At 43.7% G+C, this 21122-nt stretch overlaps 1 protein-coding gene across 5 annotated transcripts in view; it reads right to left on the bottom strand.

Moving 5' to 3' along the window:
• The window catches only part of Ankrd11 (ankyrin repeat domain containing 11), a 170750-nt gene that overhangs the window by 15575 nt on the left and 134053 nt on the right, over window positions 1–21122 (bottom strand). For 3 of the 5 annotated variants that reach the window (XM_075977565.1, XM_075977561.1, XM_075977562.1), the window contains 4 exons: window positions 12213–12351; window positions 1740–1910; window positions 1362–1565; window positions 184–326 (listed from right to left, as the gene is read on the bottom strand). In XM_075977565.1, the coding sequence (XP_075833680.1) occupies window positions 184–326; window positions 1362–1565; window positions 1740–1910; window positions 12213–12351 (657 nt within the window). Of the gene's footprint in view, window positions 1–183; window positions 327–1361; window positions 1566–1739; window positions 1911–2367; window positions 2465–12212; window positions 12352–21122 lie in introns of all 5 variants that reach the window. The other 2 variants (XM_075977566.1, XM_075977563.1) reach the window with 2 other exon arrangements.

A 21122-nucleotide genomic window follows, 5' to 3' on the forward strand; every position in this document is an offset into this window, starting at 1 on the left:
ACAGCTAGGCCTTAGGGCTGAAAAGGGGATTGGGAGCAACAGGGGACAACAATGACAACATAAACCTCACTTCCCAGTATCAGAAAATGTGAAAACTAGCTAAGACAGAGAAACATGAAGCTGTAGAATGGTCCAGAAGTTAAGGACAGAGCAGCCACTGCAGGGCCGCAGGGAGATGCCAACCTTGTAGTGCCCGTTGTTGGCGGCATCGTGCAAAGGCGTGTCGTCATCCAGCCCTTTAGTGTTCACCTCTGCACCAGCGGCTAACAGCTGCTTGGCGATGTCATAATAGCCCCGGTTACAGGCCTCATGCAGTGCAGTCCAGCCTGAAAACAGAAACTTAGGGTATTTGTTATGTAATCCCTGAAAACTTGGTTCCTGCATAAATTGTAGTGAATGACAACAGGTGGGGGGTAGAAGGAAGCAGGGGATGCTGCTATATCCTAAGGAGTGGTTCTTTTGGAAAGCAGGTTACACCCAGAGAAGACATCATTTATTTTTTTTTTCTTGTGGTGCATTGCACAGTGAATATCTAACCTGTTAACTGCAGATTTATATGTACAGCACTGGCTGCCAGAGCAATTACTCAGGAGGACCCCTCTGGTTGGGTGGTATAAGGACATTACCCAGTTCCCACTTTTCTAAAGGGAAACTATTTTAAAATAGTTACTTTAAATGCATAAATTGTTACTTTAAAATAACTCTAAATTAGGCAGAATCAGACAATTATAAACTAGGCAATGGAGAAATATAAGGTTCTGCACAAAGGGAATTTTGCCTGAAACTCCCGCCCATTGCTTTTTCCTTCTGAGACAATCTTTTAAAAAAAATTCTTTGAGAATTTCACACACACACACACACACACACACACACACACACACACACACACACACACACACACACTGTATTCTGATCATATCCCTGAGGCCTAATACTTTCAGCTATCATTGCACCATGAACACATAGTTCTCCTGCAGTGTTGCATCATGGTGTGGGGTATCCCATCGCAGAAAGACAGACAGTGTTCTAATCACAAAAATCACACAGTTAACAATTAAGGTCTTGGCACATCTAGGGAGGTATCCCCACTTATGTCCATTCCAACCTCTTTAGGAAACAGCATGAGTGCTCAATCTAGCAGAGTGGCTTCTGCTAGAACAAAGCAAGTACCCTTTAAATACCAGAGCAAAACCCTCTAGGAATCTGCCATGTGGCAGACCCATAGAAGGGAAATATGTAAAGCCCCCCTTTGCTTGCTTAAAAATAACAAAAACCAATCAAGGACCCGAAATACTTTTCCAGAGACTCGGCAGCAAATCACACTGTGTGGACATAAGGCCCACCCTCCAGGCAGGACTTACCTGCAAAGTCCTTGACGTTGACATCTGCGCCTTCACTGATGAGCTCCTTGATGCGCCGGGCATCGCCCCTGATGGCTGCTCGATGCAGACGTGTCTCTCCTCGTTCATTTCTCTTATTTACCTTATCTTTGGTTTTTGAGGCAGAGTTGGGGGTCCCCTTCTGACACACTGTAGACTGGGAGGGGTGCTTTGGTGTTGTGTCTACTGCAGGCCAAGGAAGAAACAAGTAGGACATTATAGAAGGCAGCTTTATTTCATGGGAACCTCAAGAACCCAACCATTTTCATGAGGGAAAGAGAACCCACACAGGATCCATTGCCAAGTACAGCCATTTCCTCGGTGTCCAAAAAACTACTCTGGTGCCTAGGGCTCACTCACCTGGGCTATTTGCAGACTCCTCAGCAGTCATCTGCATGAGCAGAGCCACCTGCTGACGCTCAGAGAGAGGGTATCCAGCTCGGATCCCAGACAGCCCCATGCCGAATAGTAGCCCGGACTTTCGGGCAACAGGCTCCTTCTTGATCCGCTTCCGCTCAGGACCCTGCTTCTCTGTGTGGCAGGTGAGGGAGAAAGGGAGGGGAGACTTCATGCCCAATCCTCAGAGCTGGATTTTAAATTAATGTTACAGAGCCCCTTCATTCCACCCGATAGCTTTAGAGCAACAAGGAAGGTCTATGAGGGGAAATGACAGTGCTGGGAACACCGACCTTGCCCCACTCTGTGAGCAGTAGCTGTGAGAGACACAGTATAAATGCCCTGTTGTCAGCCCATTGGATCTAAGTCTCGGTCTCCACCAACCATTTGCTCCCTACAGGCGCCACACACAAAGGCAGTAGGATGGTTCAACATGACTGACCTGGCCCACATGGGACAAGTCTCTATTATTAACACGTGTCTGCAATTAAACTCCTTCCCAGCCCTCCTCCAAACAAACAGTGCAGATATACAATGGCAGACACAGTTTAATATATGTAAATAAATCAAGGCCAACTTGTCAGTACTGTACCTTTCTTCTTGCTTCTAGGAACCTCCATTTCATGCCATGGTGCTTCGAGGACCGTACCAGCCTTGCAGTACCACAACATGGACTGAGCTGGAGGCATCTAAAGGCATCAACACAGAGCACTAACAAGAACGATGTAACAGCTCAGCTGTTCCATCTTAACCGCCTCCTAACAAGCAGGTCCTGGGTGCCTCTGACCGGTGACAAAATGCCCTGCCAACCTCTACTGGAAAGACTGTGCTGCTGCTCTTAAAAAGAGGTGGGATGTGGAGAAAAGACACTCAGAGTCCATGGTTTGGAAACACAAAGGCTCTCACTTTGCCTCTTGCCTAGCAGCACCTCCACTGCGGTGGAGATTATAGGGGTAAGCCCCTGAGCAGGGCCAAGACGGGTTTAGGGTTCTCCAGGTCACAGGGTACAAACTACACACCCTAGATTTGCCAAAGGGAAAATGCTGATGAGGCTCTCACTGGCAGTAGTTTTCTTCCCTTCCTATCCAGAAAACCCTCTGCAGGAATAAACCAGCTTCTGGTGGAGACAGCTCTAAGAAAGCAGCCTCCGTAGATGACAAGACTACCTGTCACTGAAGACTCTGGTCTTCGGCTGGCTTGCTTGGCTTCATCGGCACTTTTCCATGGTTGAGGTTAGCCTCAAAATCATCCTACCAATTTTCTATCAAACTGTTTGGCTTGCTTACTTAGAAGATTCTTAATTTGACAAGCCTATAGGCAGTGACATTCACCTGCTTAACAACTCATAGCAAAACGCCCCTAAATACTCCAGGACACCATCAGCTAGTTTTAAACAAGCCATGATGTACAAATATGAGAAAGGGGGAAAAATTAAGAATATGACGAGAACAAAATGTCAGAAAACCATGCCACTCTCAAAGGCTATACAGAGCATCACATACTTCTAGCTGTGGTGAGCTCTGCTTTTGTGCAGTATGTGGTTGATAAATTGCAGGTTAGTTATGTCTTCAGATCGTAAAGCACACTGTTGTTTGCTTGTTTAAGTTTGGCACTATGCTGAGTCTCGAATGAAGCCTCCCAACCCGCATTTTGTTTTGTTTAAAATGGTCTCACATTTGAGGCCTAGGCTGGCCTCAAACTCCTATCCTCCTGCCTCCACCCACAAGGGCTGGAATTATAGGCATGCACAGACATACCTATACATTTTGTTTAGTTTGAGAGAGGGTCTTACTATGTAGCCCTGACTGACCTTGACCAGGCTGGCCTTAAGTTCAAGAGATTTATCCTACCTCTGGTAAAGGTGCTTGTTACCCTGGCTGGTCACATACCTGTTATTTTAAAGATAACAAAGGAACCTAGTAAAGATGTATGAGGCTAGCATTCTGCGGCTGGGAGCACGCCCTGGGATTTTTCCTCGTGGGGAAACTAAGAACACAAGACTTGTCTGTCCTCCAAAACAGTTGCTGCCAACCAGGGGACATACAGGCTGGGAGGGGTATCAGGTCTAGGCTTTTTTTTTGGGGGGGGGGGAGCGTGTTTGAGACAGGGCTTTTCTGTGTAACAGCCCTGGCTGTCCTGGAACTATCTCTTGTAGACAAGGCTGGCCTCAAACTCACAGAGATCTGCCTTTCTGTGCTGTGATTATAGTGCCACCACTGCCTGGCTAGTATGGGCTTCTACGACAGCAGCTGTCCCTCCCTGTAGCTCAGTGATCACTGACTCTCACTCAGCCAAGAGGAGCTCTTAAAGATGCTCAGAGTCATTCAGCACTACTAAAATACTGCTCTGCTGACCTCCCCCTCAAGAACTTCTCATAGTCAAACATCTTAGAACTTAATCACTTTCTTGTCCAAATGTGAGTGGGGACAGGGATGGCTCTGAAATGCGCTTTCCTCAAAGTCTGAACCCTTTCACTGTAAAAGCAGCTTTCTCTAAGCACATGCAACAACTGGCACCCACAACTGTCCAATTTTACTCCCCAGCTTCAAAGCAGCAAACTTGAGTGTCTACCAGATTGAGACACTATATTCAGACTTCTGGAGTAAAAGACGGACACCAAAGAAGCCCCTGAAAGGACACTAAAAGTTCTGTCATATGCCACGATTCACAATATACCCAGGTTTAGTGTGTCCAAAAATGGCTGAGCTACCTGACATGGACACAGGCGGTGTTGCAGATGCCCCTGCAGCAGGATAAAGTACCTGCATCCATCACCACTATGAATAGCCTGGCAGTCTGGCTGATCTAAAGTGTGTGCTCAGGTTACCCAGCTCCACACCCACTGTTAACAGCTGTATCCTGTTTGTTGGAGGGAAACAGGGCAGGAAGCAGGAACTATTAGTTTCCACAGACAACCAAAGTTCCTCTGACATTTTATACTGATTTCTGTTTCTATTATTCAAATGGAAACAAAGTAGACTTCATATAAATTCCAAATGGTATTTGCTAAATTGCTAAGTAGAACACTGGTAAGTCCAAGGCAAAATTTAATCTATGACACAGTTGAATGAGTGGCAGGTAGAATCACAATGTAGAAGGGCAGCAGGGAAAGGCTGTCCAACTGATCCAAGAGTCCCCTTTAAAACTGCTTTTAAGGCCTTGTTTTGGGAAGAGTCCAAGGGTAGAGAGTCTGAGAAAATAGAAGACCCTGCCAACACCTAGGGAGAGACCTCAGCTGTGGCAGTTCTCTTAGGCAGATACGAGCTTGGATGATCCTACTTCTCATCCTATAATCAACAAAGACTGTGACAGTGCTGGCACCCACTACAGTCTTGGCACCCACATGTCTCATGCCAGACCTTTGAGGAAAGCAGTTGTGTTTTATCACTTGGATAGAAAACACAAGACAACAACTTCCTAACTTGTGGTTGGGTCACCCACTGACTTTTTTCCCCCTATCACCTGGACCTGCTGGTGTGGCTTTCAGGGAGACTGGACAAATGCACCGGCAGCCTATTATGACTGACTCCTTTCTGCCAGTACATCTATTAGATGCACAGGTTTTTGGCAGCAAGGGCAGACTGTGCTTTCCCAGGAACGGATTCCTTGAGTGAAGAGGCAACAATCCAGTTTCCAGCTGTGAGGGTAGCAGAAGCCTATGATTCTACCAGTGCTATTCAACAGTGTCTTCTCTGCTCACTGACCCTGATACATCCTCAGGAACCGATAACCAATGTTCCTATCTATACTTACTCTTTTCTTGCTTATAGTTCATTACACATTCCGAATGCATCTCCATGCTCCTTTACAGCAGCTCTCCTGTGCCTGCCTCCTCTCCCCTGCAGCTCTAAGAGTTTTACTCCCACTGATTCTTTTTTTTAATGTCTTATCTAATAAACTATATAGTCTGGCCACTGAATTTTTTTTAAATATTTATTTATTATGTATACAATATTCTATTTGTGTGTATGCCTGAAGGCCAGAAGAAGGCACCAGACCTCATTACAGATGGTTGTGAGCCACCATGTGGTTGCTGGGAATTGAACTCAATACCTTTCAATGCTCTTAACCGCTGAGCCATCTCTCCAGCCGCTGGCCACTGAAGTTTTTATTTTAGTGATAATTTTCATTTCTGGATCTTTGTTTGATACTTGTGTCTGATCTTATTTTGTCTCCTATTACATTCTACTAGTTTTCATTGTTAACATTCCAGGGTGTTAGTCTAAATCCAGTCCTCAAAGAGCTTTCTGAAACAGCTTTCTTCCCTGTGGTCTATAATTCTGCCGGTAAGTTCTGGCATCCAAGAACCTCGTTAATGACCTTAAACCTGTCCTGCCAGTGTATATGGAAGCACAAATCCAACCCTACTAGTGGAAGAGACAAGTTTCAGAAGAAAAGCCTACAAACCCTCTTTAGAATTATCAGCAAAGACTGGCATCTCTCCTTGACAGACAAATAAATGTCATCTAAAGACTTAGTCATTTTGTGGGGATAAGCACTCTGTGGTGTCTGAGGACTGGCTTCAGCGTAGAGGGGCTGTAACTACTGAGTGAGGTGTTGTACTTAAGTTCACTTCACAGTGTGAGGATTGCTTTTGGCATTTCTAATTCTAGGCTTTTGCAATGAGACCACTACACCTCATTATGGAAATTGTAACTCTTATTTGCAACTTCAGAATCCAGATGCCAATATAGTCTTGAGACTCTGTAGAGGAACAACTTTTATAGTGATATTTTGAAATAGCAGTAAATTCCTAATACGTACTAATGAAACTCTCTCCATGGAACAGTTTCACATCATTCCTAGATATGGGTAAAGTACAGTGAACACCAACGCTCTTAACAACTCTTGTTTTTACATATCAAAAAAAAACCCCAACAACAAAACCACCACAACCAACAACCCTGCAAAAAACACATGCCTCCCCAACCAAATATTTGACCTGGTGTTGGAATTTAAAGTACAGTGTTTCTGGTCACAAAGTCTCAATAATGGACAAGATACACACTAAGCCATCAGTTGCATCTACCCTAAGCCCTGGGCTACATAGTGTTTAGAGGGTTTACAGAGTGCTGGTCTCAGCAGCCCAACCTGCAGCACAATCATTACATTAAGTAATGGTGGTAATTGCTAACTGCACTTTCATTTTTTGAGGGTCATAATACCTGTGCTGTGATAAGTGACCCCTCACATCTATGTGCTATGGCATCCCTATCTGGAGTAGACTCCTATTCTTGTTCCTTCTTCTTAGAAATGGAGTAGCCATCTGTAGGGGGGTAGTGAGATCAGATACAAGTCAGACCATGTCTTGGCCTTTGTGACCTCTGCAGACTGTTTCTTCAAGTTCTAAACCAAGGGTAACATTTAAACTCTCACTGCCCACTATTTTCCCAGAATCACATAAGGCATATGCCTGCACGACGCATGCTTGCTGTCACATAGTTCAGCAGCAGAATGTGAGGAGTAACAAAGATCCACACAACGAACAATCAGGACAATTTTAAAACCTGCCACTTATTCTCACTACACAGCACATGCTGAAGATTAGAAAATAATAAAGCAACACGTTCAGACATCTATCAATCCTGCCTGGCTAGACCCCAAAACATTGGCAATACCGTTGTGTTCCACAAGTCAGAACCTGACAAATGGGAAGGATGAGGCAGAGCAGCAAAGGCAAGTCTCAAAGTCCCACAGTGTATAACCAGGACTAAACTGCCTGGCTCCTGTTCTTGCCTGCCACTTCTCCTTTTACCTTGGCTTATTTTGCTGTCTCCTTGCTATAAATGCCAAACAAAAGCCCCAAGCCTTGATATCAAGTATGTATTATGCTCTGGTTTGCTCTCCAGAGCAACTGCCACTGAATTTTGGAAAATAAAAAATTTAAACCAGAAAGAAACTTCTTTGCTAGTCCATGATCTCCTTTGTTGAAGAAAAAAAAAAAAAAGGCTAGGCCTGGACATGAAAAATGGCTGAGAAATACACCAGACCACCCACTTCTCAATTATGTAAAATATTTTTTTTGGATCTGTTTCTTCACAAGTAGTCACATGTGGTTCCTAGGCTAATCTCAGACTCCTCACTGGGCAATCCTAGCATGCTGAGCTGAGGCTGCTGGTCTATAGATCATAGCTGGGGTATGCCAGAAATCACCATGTTCTCACAGTATTTTCCCTGCCATGACTCTGGCTAGTGAGTCAGTGGCCTGGTAGACAGGATGTAGACTCTACGCTCTCATTTGCCATGGTCCAGCATCTGCCAATTTGCAGACAACCTAGTGAACAAGTTTTGGCGGAGAAGCCTCCTTAGCCCAAACTCACTATCTTGATACCAAGCATTCTGAGTTTCACAAATTCCTACACAGTTAATGGCAAGAGACTAGAAAAACTGAGGGAAGAAGACCTGAGGAATGAACACCTAACCGAATGCCTAAGAACTTAGGAGTCAACGTGCTGCACAAACCTTGAGAAGAGAGTCTTGTTCAAAGGCATAAGCAATACCTTTTATTCCCTCCCTTGTTCCAAAGAAGAACTGAACACTGGGAAGAGGCAATTGTTGGCTCCAATATTTGACTATGACATATGCAACGGAGCAGGTGGTTTCTGTGTGAATCCTAGAAGGTTAGGCAAGTGGCTATTTACAGATTTTTTTAAAAAATTAGTGAGAAATTTTCCAACATAAAATGGGGGCCAGACATCATAATTCCATAATAAAAGCTTCTTCCCCCCACACTCCAAAACACTATGTAGCATTAGATGGTCTACAACCTCACAGAATCTACCTGCCTCCTAAGTGCCAGGATGAAAATGCCTGCCACCACGAATATTTGGTGCAGGAACTCTATATACTGAGACCAGACCAAGACAGCAGGAGGAAAAGCTCATCAACAGGTCAAGGTGGTGTCTATGGTCAGTCCCATGATCTGGTCTGGAAGAGGTCACAAGGGAGTAGGGATAGTCTTATATTCTAAGATGGGGCACTGATCCTGGGCTGCCTGGTTTTCCTATATAGACAACTAGATCTGCTTCCAGTCTTGCCAACGTGTCACAAGGGTCAGTTGTTCCACTGCTAGCTGTCAGAAATGTATTTTCCCAGTCTCTTCCCCTGCACTACCAACCCTAAAAGAGGCAATGCTTCTGGATATGCTCTTGTCCACAACTTCCGGGCATTGTGATGACAATTATGTTGCACCACCATACAGAAGTACAACCTTGGGAAGGCAAGTTTTTTTACCAGGCTGACTCACAACAGACATAACTGTATTGTTCTTGGCAGGCTGCCCTCAGTCCTGACTAAGCACTGGAAGGCCGCACCTCCAGTGGGCTGGGTCACATCCAACAGGGTCTGGGAAACTGGAAAACAATTTGTATGGTTTGGTGGTCTGAGGCTAGCCAGTATTTTTACACTTGAGGGCGCAGCAGAGAAAGCTCACTATTTGCTACTGGGAATCCTGATTGGGGTGGGGGTGGGGGCATTCCTTGTATTTCGGGGTTAGGCCACTTATGTCATCAACGATGAGTACTAAATTGTACATTATCAGCAGAGGGCGCTGGAGAGACACTGTAGGGTCAGGAATGGCTAAACTGTTGGCCTGGGGTTTGCACTTAGTCATAACAACATAATTTCAGAGGTAGAATGTGCTTAGTATGACTAAGCCAAACACTTCGAGGGAAGTCTGAAAACCCTAAGAAGACAACCAGAGAGATCCTATCTCATTCACTATTTTATCAAGTTAAAACTCTTGCAGCTGCCAGCACTTTTCCAGTTTCTAGAACTCTTAGCCAAAATAAAACTCCTTTACATGGGGGAAAAATACCCACCACACAATCCTCACCTGTCCCGTTGTGTGGGGAGGTTATTCCTGAATAACGTGGTGGGTGCTCCTGCAGATAGGTGACAGATAGGGGCCTTCTACCCCATCATACCCCATCTCTATGCTTCTTTGGGGGAGAAGGAGAATATCTTAGGTATCTTAACTCACCAAAAAGCGCTAAAGAGAAAGGCAGTTTAAGAAGAAAAGTGTGTGTAAGAAAGTAAGCAGAATGCACCGGAGGAAGACAAAGATTCGCTAGCCTTCTAAAGCTATCTGTAATTCCAGTGCTTAAGAGATGAAGACAGAGCCGGGCGGTGGTGGCGCACGCCTTTAATCCCAGCACTCGGGAGGCAGAGGCAGGCGGATCTCTGTGAGTTCGAGGCCAGCCTGGTCTACAAGAGCTAGTTCCAGGACAGGAACCAAAAGCTACAGAGAAACCCTGTCTCGAAAAATCAAAAAAAAAAAAAAAAAAAAAAAAAAAAAAAAAAAAACAAAAAAAAAAAACAAGAGATGAAGACAGAAGGATCAGAGTTTGATAGCAGCCTGGGAAATATGAAAACCCATCGCAAAATATAAAGATATCTAAGGTTGGGAATGCAGATCAGGGTAGAGATTTACATTCATAAGCTTTGGATTCTATTTCCAGTGCTACAAAAATGAGTGAAGAAATAAACTAGTTAACAAAGGAGTTCAACTTTGCACACGAACATCAGTATCATCTAACTGGAATGACTAGTGTTATGCTAATGAAGCAGACTCACAAATGTTATTAGCCCTCAAAATAATAGTAAACATAGAGCAGGGCATACTCATATTTTATATGTATGTCTACAGCTCAGTTTTGATTGAAAATACTTCCAAATATATTTCCAAAATTCTAAGTCTCCCTAGCTGAGCTCCTGCTGGTATGAACATGCACAGACTGATAGTACCCCCCTCAGCACAGGTTGAAGGATGACCACAGAGTACAGTGGGGACAGAGACTCACAAAGGCACATCACTGATAAACACAGGTCCAAGAGGCCCCCCATAGCCCCTGAGGAAGAATTCTCTCCAGCATGACAATATGAATCACCTTTCAAAAGTCACAGGGCTCTCCTAGGCAGCACAAAGATTTGCCTCATTAACACTTTATAGCAAGACTTTCAGAGAATGTGCGACCACTTCAGAGGCTGTATTTCAATCCCCTACAACCACTGTCCAAAACACGAACAGTCGACAGGGAATACCATGGTTTGCAACAACCAAATCAAGAGAGAGTCCTCCAACTCTACACACACAACAGGAAAAAGGCATTCAGGTTTGATCTGGTTTTCTCTGGGTACATCCCTATGAGTTCCAAGGACCAGTGTTGTCCCTTCTACCCAACCCAGCCTCTCCATTACAGCAGAACAGAGGTGGAGGAAAGCCTGATATCCACATATTTCTGCTTTTCCTTGGAAACATCTGTGATAGCGAATGGAACATTCATCCCTGTCCCTTCTTCATCTAACGTCTCTACAAAGCATCCACTCCCAAACACCAATAAATTAAAGGAGTCATGCGCATCAACTCAAACCACGTCCTTAAATCCCAGGCAAAGATAAAAGTGTGTACTGCCCTAGAAGGTAGCCTCATCTCAATATCTTTCTTTAACAACCTGTCTCGTGCCCAGGACACTGCCTCAGTATACATTTCTGGAGCCTGAGACTAAAGATAAAACACAATGTTCTCAGTCAGGTCACTCCAGGCCTCTGCCATTCTGGTGTTTCCTGCCCCATAAGTTATTTATTTAAGGGGGGGAGGGAGAGGGAGGGAAGGAACAAAGAAAAAAGGGAGGGAGGGAAGAAAGGAAGGAAGGAAGGAAGGAAGGAAGGAAGGAAGGAAGGAAGGAAGGAAAGAAAGAAAGAAGGAAAAGAAAGAAGCTGAAGAAAAGTCATGACCAGTAGAGGGGAGGAGTGCCGTCTGGGTACAAAGATCATCAAACACAGGAGGATTTGCAAGCCAGCAGCAGAGACCAGGGTTCTTCCTGGAGTAGCCCAAGACAGAATCAAACTGGGAATATACACAATGAGGGGTAATAACCCCAACCTCTATACATGTCCAGGTATACTCCTGTTCTGAATCTTTTTTTTTTTTTTAAGATTTATTTATTTACTATGTATACAGTATTCTCAGTACTCTGCCTGCAGGCCAGAAGAGGGCACAGATCTCATTACAGAAGGTTGTGAGCCACCATGTGGTTGCTGGGAATTGAACTCAGGACCTTTGGAAGAGCAGGCGGTGCTCTTAACCACTGAGCCATCTCTCCAGCCCCTCCTGTTCTGAATCTTAGATCTATCCATTTTCAGGAAAGACTATATACCAGCTGACTCATGTTCAGGGTTCTGTTTTTTGCTACAAATAATAAAATTTAATCCATGTGTCCTGGTAGCCCTGCATGAACTTCTGGAAAATACAGCAGGGAACATAGACCCTTGCAAGTTTGTTATCTTCGGATGAGGCTTTTCTGTTAAAGACACGGGCTCAACTTGGAGGAACCATCACTGCAAAGGCTGATGCAGCAGCTACAGCAAGAATCTTCCATGGATTCAGTGTTAAACCGGGAAGGGCAAGGGATGGGACAAGTGGCCCCTGTCTGGTACCTGTGTCCGAGTCTTTCTGCTCTCCATTGGCCCCCACAGTGAAGGGCAGCTTCCTCTTGGTGGCTCGTTCTCTCACCTCCTTCCCTCCATCACTGCGGTCCAGCTTTGGAGTCTTGGTTAGAGAAACTTTATCTTTATCCTAGAAAAGAAAGTGACACTTTCACATATAATTCCCAAATTAATTCCTCAAATCAGTTATGACTTTGCTTCATGTGCCAAAGAAAGCAAATCTGTTACTGGGGCTATTAATGGCCACTCCTGTTTCCGGCCACATGTGCTAAGCCAGGAAGTGTTGCGGGAGGTCCTTCCGCTCCTCCAGCCTATAGCAGCTGAGATACCAGCCCATTGGGGCATGGTCTCTCTCCCTTTAAAAATGCGGCCACTTCCCTCTCCTCTCTCTCTCTTCACTTCCTGCTCCGCTGGCAACTAGACTCCCTGGTTGTGCAGAGGGCTGTTGTCTGGGACGGTGATCTGTAAGGTTTTTCCCCTTTAAATAAACACCACCCTATTAATCATAATTCCAAACTGGTGTGGCATTGTTTGTGACTTACGCCTTCAAAGAAGGCTATGTTGGTGACATGGACTAAAAAGATAGAGCTGACTGTGGTTTGGCATTGACCACAGGCCCATAGTACATGCTGCTCATCCTTTAACTGAAAGCTGTGCAAATGAAGAAGGAGCAGGTTGATTTCTGTCCCATACTATTTCTCTAGAGGAAGTATTGTTAATGAGGAACAATGAACTTTCCCTACAAAGTGGAATCAAACTATTCACCATAACTCTCATAGGGAAAAAGTGCTTACAGGGGCTTTTAAAGGTGCACCCTCACTTTGTCCAAGGGTTAAGCCCTCAAGTGACTCCAACAACCTTGCATCCCCTTTCTGAGCCCACCGAACATTGGCTGAATTGCAGCTCTGCAGTTCTGCTCCTGGGTGATATAATGTACTCTGCCCGTACTTTCTACCTCACCCCGGGCCAGAGATACTGGAAGGTAGCATATCTATAGGTAAGAAAAATTCAAATCTATGTACCTAACCATAGATACTATGGAAGAGGCTAGAAGGAGGGTCTCTCTTACAGGGTACTAACCCAGGAGCTTTATAATTCTGGCCACTTATCCCTAACCCACCACACACACACAACACATGTACATGCCAACGCCAGGTTGGTCATGAGTAAGTCCAGAATTTGTTTCATCAAAAACATCAGTATGGGCCAGGTGATGAAGGCAAACACCTTTAATCCTAGCACTTGGGAGGCAAAGGCAGGTGGATTTCTGTGAATTTGAGGCTAGCCTTTTCTATAAAGTGAGTTTTAGAACAGCCATGGCATGAAAGAAACCCATCTTTAAACAAACAACAAGAACAAAACAAAAACCCAGTATGGATTAGATGCAATGTACCTCCCCCAGAAGTGGAACCTAGACACACTGTACATGCACACCTACCATGTAGATTCTGAAAATGTTCCATACAAAAGCAAGCCTGTATTTGAGGCCTAGGTCACACGATATTTATACACACAGAACATGGAGTCATGGGGGCAGGGAGAACATGAAGAATAGCTAGACATCAAAACCCAGGCACACACAGAACATGATGGTGGGAGCAGGAGGTCCCTTCACAAATGTTGCAGGTGTTGCTATCTACACTATAAAGGGAAACTTGTCTGGCAAAGTAACAGTTAGCACTGTGACCACTATACCCAGACCCAGGAAGAACTAGAATCAGGCTGACCTGAGGAAGTCTACAAGTGAGGTTTATCAATTCCAATCAACAATTTGGAGGGGACATGGAACAATCAGTTCTGAGTCTTTGGCCTCTCTAGCAGTCATCACAGAGCAGAGCTCTGGCCCTGACTTCCCTCACAGATGGTACTATCCTTTATAGCAGCCAAGCAGAGAGCCTCAGAAAAGACACCAACACATACCTGCTGGAGTACATGAACACTGAGGTATGATAGAACCTAGAGGCCGTCTGCAAACACAGCATACTTAAGACTGACTGGTAAACGTCATTCATATTTAAAAATACCTTGAACTCTAATTCTAGGGTTCTAGCGCTCCTCTCTGACCTCTGCAGGTACCAAGCACATACCTGGTACACAGATACAAATGCAAGCAAAACACTCACTGAAAAAATAAAATGAATAAACCTAATTTAAAAATTAAAAAATATTTTTTAAAAACAGTGAAAAAGAAGCTGTATTTGTGTGTCACTTTAAAGTTTTCACATTTTAAAAAAAGATAAAAAATACCAGCTCTTTGTGTAGGTAACTAGCTGCCACACAATCACCTGCTCTCAGAGTTAAGCCTCCATGTTACTGAAACAGTCATGGATCCACTGCCCACGGCCACTTAACATTGCCATGTTCAGATAAAACACGTGTGCAAAGGCTCAGTATCCAGCTGGTGCTGCTAGTGACAGGTGACTGGATCATGATGGCAATTATCTGACCCACCAATGAGTGCAAAGCTGGGAAGTGGGGCCTATTAGAAGAAACAGGTCATATCCCCCCCACCCCTCCCTCCCTCCCTCTCTCTCTCTCTCTCTCCCATTCCAAAAGAGATGGGGCAAGAAGACTAAACCCTCTGAAAGTGTGAGCCTCTTCCATTGCCACCCCTGTGCAAACAACAGAAAAAAGAACCAAACAACAACAAAACATAAGCACATCCACACAAACAAAACTTTAAAAAAAATTGGGGGCGGGGAGTCATACTAATACACCTGGCACTCTACTGAAGACACATTCAGAGCTCAACACAGAACTGAATGCTTAAAAATGAGGTTCTCAAGAGTGAATCTGGACTCAAAATTTTGTTTTGCAACTGTGAAAAGACAGCATAGTTCCAACTAGTCTGAGCATTCCCCACTAGAAATGAAACTGTAAGTGTTACAGAATGTTTACTTCCGAAATTGAGCCAAGTCTGATCAACATCTCCTGTGAAACTGTAACATGTCATAAAAATGGTCAAGGTGGCAACAATATGGTACCTGAAACAGCCACAGCCCTGACCCCATTCACCCATGTGCTGGGCTGTGCACACGTGGTACATACAGAAAAGCTTGCCTTAGTCAATTCCATGACTTTCATTATAAAAATTGCAGAGAGGAAATTTCAGGACAGAGTCAATGTATTTGGAACTTTGATTCACTGGCCAGTGACCTTAAAAGCAAAAACCAAACAAACAAAAAACCAAAATAACAACAACAACAACAAAATAAAAAACCAAAAAAAGAAAATTCAGTAAGGGCAAAATACTATACAGGACACCAATAACCGAAACTTGTGAACCAAATCATTCTACACACTCTGGTAGAGAAGTTCACCTAGTAGCCCTAGCAGTTCTGTGACAAGCACTTCAATGGACTCTGTTCCAGTCACTGGACCCTGATGCCACACATGTTATTACTGCATCTTTATATTAAAATCAGAGCTTCAGCCCTCCAACTTTCAGGGCAATTTTAACTTTAATTACAAAAGGTCCTTTGAATGTCCAAGTGAACTTGCAAGGATTTCAATGGCTTCAAGTTGAATTTATGTACCAAGTGGAAAGGGAAGCACCTAAAAGACAATAAATTTTCTGATGTGGGAGTCCTTTGTGTGCTGTGATTACCATTGATGAATAAAGAAACTGCCTTGACCCGTTGATAGGGCAGAACTTAGGTAAGTGGAGAGGACAGGACTGAATGCTGGGAAAAAGATGGGCGAAGTCAGAGAAACCATGGAGCCACTGCTGGAGATAGATGTGTTGAAACCTTGCTGGTAGGCCACGACCTCGTGGTGATATACAGATAAATAGAAATGGGTTAAATTAAAATGTAAGAGTTAACCAGTAAGAAGCTAGAACTAATGGGCCAAGCAGGATTTAATTAACAGTTTTGTGTGATTATTTCAGTTCTGGGCGGCCCTCCTACTACAGTTTTCTGAATTCATTAAATACAATTATTAAAGTCTTCCTAATATAATACCTTAGCAATTTCAGACTACAGGTATTACAACACATCCTCCAAAATAATTTATTTAAAAACGATTTTTATTAATTCTGCCTACTTTTAAAAAAATGATTTCCTTCTTTCCTACCACCCTTTTTTTTCTATCTTTTTTTTCTATTTATTTATTTATTTATTTATTTATTTATTTATTTATTATGCATACAATATTCTGTCTGTGTGCAGGCCTGAAGAGAGCACCAGACCTAATTACAGATGGTTGTCAGCCACCATGTGGTTGCTGGGAACTCAGGACCTTTGGAAGAGCAGGCAATGCTCTTAACTGCTGAGCTATCTCTCCAGCCCCACCCTTTTCTTTCTATGACAAGGTCTTATTCTGTATCCCTAGCTGGCCTCAAACTTTACCAGGTTGATATCAAAAAACAGAGATCTTCACACTCTGCTTCTTGATTGTCAAAGTTAAAGGTATGTGCCATCATGCCTGGCAATATCTATTTCATTTATAAGTGTATGTGTGTGATAATTCATATGAATGCAGATGCTCTCAAAGGCCAGAGGAGAAAGATGAGTCTCTAATTTGTTTGTTTTTGAGAAAGGGTCTTACTTTGTTAATGTATTATAGCCTGAGTCTGAACTCTTTATACTTCTGAGAGGTGGGATTACAGATGTATCATCACACCCAACTGTAAATATATTTTACTATTTTAATCCCTGACTTTTCATTAATTACATTAAGAAGTAAATTTTATATAAAGGATTTGCATTGCAACATCTTGCCCAAATCATTGAGTCTTGTTGCTTTTGTGCAAATTCTTAGGGCATTTCCCTATAGATATCTTGGGGAAAAAGGAGGTTAATTTTCTCCTTTCCAATCTCTTACATCTGCTTCTGTAGTCTTGTTATTGTGCTAGCCAAACCTGGCAGCACAATACTAGGTATCTTTCCAACAGTGGAGATACTAGGTATCTTTCTGCCTTGTTTTCAAACTGATACAGATAAGTACACATAAAACATGAGAGGGCTTAAAAAGGAATTCTAGACACTAAAAAACAAGTTTATCTGCATTTTTCCTCTCCCCGTCCCTCAACTGGATTTGCTTGAGGTGGCATGCTATGGCTCCTTTAAGAGAGTTCTTACTGATTCAGCGGTAGTAGCTGGCAAGTTTGGCAGCTTCCCAGCTGTGGGTGGTACTGCTAGCACTAACTCTGACTCTTTTGGAAAGCCAAGCATTTGGGTGGGGTTTGTGAATAATGTGCTGCGGCTTGCTTGGTGGCAACCCGGACTGGCCGTGTTCCCGGAAGTGGGGCAGTGTGCACAAGCGGCTCCACCTGAACGGAACAAGCAGGCAGCGCCATATGTACACTATTAATGGAGCAGTTTAAGTTTTAAGAAGCACTTAGCATTTTAGGAAGTGTTCCTGGACAGTAAAGAATTACAGATACGGAGTAGTACAAATTGAGACATAAGAGACCTTAAAATGGGTTAGTGTTGGATAAATGTACAGAGGCTTGGAAGAGAGGGAAAAAAAAAAGAGTACAGAGAGCTGGAAAAGAAGTAAATGGTTAAAAAAAGAGTAAAGTCTTTAAAAGTGATAGAATAAAAACAAGCCATGTAAAGATGAAATATGAACAGAGAGTCTGGATTATGTATATTATTGTGTTATATTTGAATTTTTGACTGCGAATGAGCTAAGTACAGAGACATTTCATTGTATGGGCTGCTAAGCTAAACCAGCATGTATATTATAAAGGTATCACGACTTCAAAAATTTGGGTCTAAGGACATGTTGCTTTGGAAAAGGGGTTTTCCTCTTGTTTCCACAGAAGATGAGAACCTGTGGAACAGAAGCCAACCAGAGACTATGATTAGTGATTTGCTGCCCGACAGCACTGGCTAGCCCCAGGAATGGTTTTGGGAAAGAATCCAAAGCATGGCCAGTTTTGTTTGTCATGGAGCAATACTAGGGCTCCATAAGGAGCTTTGATATTGCAAAGACCACTAGATATTATGGCATATACAGTGCACGCACACACGTGCGCGCGCACACACACACACACAGGGAGGGAGGGAGAGTGTTCTTAAATTAAGGGATGCACTAGCCTTGAGGGGCCCAATTAACCATAGCAGGTGCCCAACTAAAGATCCTCCTATGTTTACCAAGTTTGTATAAGATAGTTTCTCAGCTAAGAAGCTGACCCAGAATGCCCTAGGAGAATCCCAGGAGAGGCTGCTCTTCACTCTCTTCTGGGAGGCTTATGCTGAGATTCAGATGACCATCTGTCACAGGAAAATGAGAATGGTTCTGAACTGGGATGAGAGATATCACTTCTTGCTGAGTTGTCTTGTTAACACAGCAACCCTATAGCTCTCAAAATAGCATGGTCAACAAGGCAGGGAATTTGCTGGTTTCTACTTCAGTTTAGATGTTACAAAGGTGTTGAGTACATCTTCTCCACACGCCAGCTTGTACCACTAATGGGTGTGTAGCAAAATATGTAATGGGACCACATGTTCTTTCCTTTTACAAATACTTTACTTGGCATGACTCATTTGGGGGTAACAATGAAAAAAATAGGTTGCTTTTGAAAACATGCAACTGTATCTGAGAAAATGAGTTCACAGGGTCCTGTCATCAGCAGGTCCTCCCTCATGATCCCTGAGATCCTACATACTCCCTAAAGAAGAGACTACATTGTGGAGTCTTCTTACTAGGTTCCACCCTGAATGATCAGATGAGGTAGGAAAAATCCACTAGTGCTAAGCACTGCCAGCAGTATCACACAACAATTTCACAATTACTGATGTGGGAGTGTCATATATCAATCTGTTGATTTCATTGTTTAAGCAATAAAGAAACTGCTAGGCCCATTTGATAGGCCCACCCTTAGGTGGGTGGAGTAAACAGAAGGGAAGGCTGGGAGGAAGAGGAAGTGAGGTCAGACTCCGCAGCTCTGCTCTCCGGAGCAGACGCCTTCGGGGAGACGCCATGCTACCTGCTCCAGGGAAGACGCACACCATACCCCAGCTCCGACCCAGGATGGACTTAGGCTAGAATCTTCCCGGTAAGCACACCTAGGGGCGCTACACAGATGATTAGAAATGGGCTAGTCCAGGTGTGAGAATTAGCCTAGAAGAGAATGGGCCAAGCAGTGTTTAAATGAATACAGTTTGTGTGTAATTATTTCGGGCATAAGCTAGCCGAGCGGGTGGCTGGGGTATTGGGGAACGCAGCCCCGCCGCCCCATATTACTACAAATGACGCCCAGACGTGTGGCTAACTAAACCTACTTAAAAAACCTGAGAAGGCTTAAAAATAAGGAAGAGAGCGTTTAACACAGATTTTTGCTGTTTGTTGGTGGCGTGCTGTAGAGAGATTTCCTGATTCAGCAACAGCAGCAGAAAAAAAAAGCTGCGTTATTTTAAAGCGCGGCTTCCTGGGGCTGTGCCGCCAGTGCAAACTCTGGCTTTATGTTTGTGTTCCCGCTTGGGATCCGAAGGAGAGTGCTCTGAGACCTTGACGATGACTCAGAGCTCCCCGCCTGCTCCTGGGCAGAAGGCAGAATCAGACTTAGGCAGGCGGAAGAGCATGGCGGATTCCTGCCGCCATACAGAGACGTGTTTTCAGACTGCGTAGTGCTCTGTGTGTCAGATTTGGATGTTACTTGGATGAAAAGAATTTCTGTGCTGCACGCTCAGTCTCAGAATTAAAGTGCTGAGTGCCGCTCCTACCTGGTAGCCCCAAGAGGCTTCCTGACTCAGCTTTAGCTGCAAAGCCTGCAGCTCATTAAGAGGTCCTGCCACGAAACACTTAAACGGTGTTGACGAAAAGCTGAACACATGCTTTTCGGTTTTAAGCCATAGCAGGAAAAAAGCTGTGCCGTTTAAAAATGCCGGCTTTCTGGGCCATCCTGCCAGGGCAAACTCTGACTGTTTGAGGCAGGAGGGCCGGCTACTGAGAGAGGACTTGAGTGTTGTCTGTTGTAGCTTGCTGGCTGGCAGGGACCTTGAAATGCTATAAACATGGCTACAGCCAATACCTCAGCCATGAGGCTGGAAAGCTAAGGATCCAGCCGGCAAAGCCACGCCTTTAGTCCTACTGATATTGCTCAGTAATTTAAAGGCTCTTGTGGTCAGAAAAACAGAGAGAGATACAGTAAAGAGATTCAAAGACAGAGAAAAAATTTAAATGATTTACAGTGTTAAAAATATATACAGACTAAAAGTTAAAATTCTTAAAGTAAACTTCTCTGACTTCAAGGTGTGGTAGCACACGCCTTTAATCCCAGTGCCTAGAAGGCAGAGACAAACAGATCTCTGTGAGTTCAAGGTATAGTAGTGTACGCCTTTAATCCCAATGCCTGGGAGGCAGAGACAGGCGGATCTCTGAGAGTTCAAAGACAGCCTGGTCAAAGATGTATGCTCAAAAAGCAAAAAGTTAACCTAGAAATGTCACAGCTTAGATTCTTAAGCGTCTAGTGATTTAAAGGCGCAAATCAAAAGTGCTCCTGGATAGTAAAAAATTGCAGATTCACAATAGGACAGATTCAGACCGCTAAACGAGTCACACTGTTGGATGAATGTACGTAGGCTTGGGAGAGAGAAGAAAAAGAATATAGAGAATAAAGTTAATGCTTAAAAAAAAAAAGGTAAAGTCTTTAAAGAGACAGAGTACAGAGAGTTATAGATATAAATAAAAATAAGCCGCGTAAAGATGGAAAATTCACAGAGAGTCTGGATTATGTACATTGTGTTTTCTTTAAAATTTTTGACTGTGAAGGAGCTAAGTACAGAGAGACATTTCATTATATGGGCTGCCCAGTGGAACCAGAACGGATATCATGAGGGTATGACTTCAGAATTTGGATCTAAGGATATGATACTTTGGAAAAGAGATTCTTCTTTTGTTTTCACAGAGGATGAGACTCTATGGATTTCTTCTATTCCGATTTGGTATGAT

Source organism: Microtus pennsylvanicus, chromosome 6 (genome assembly GCF_037038515.1).
Source record: "Microtus pennsylvanicus isolate mMicPen1 chromosome 6, mMicPen1.hap1, whole genome shotgun sequence".
NCBI classification, from domain to species: domain Eukaryota; kingdom Metazoa; phylum Chordata; class Mammalia; order Rodentia; family Cricetidae; genus Microtus; species Microtus pennsylvanicus.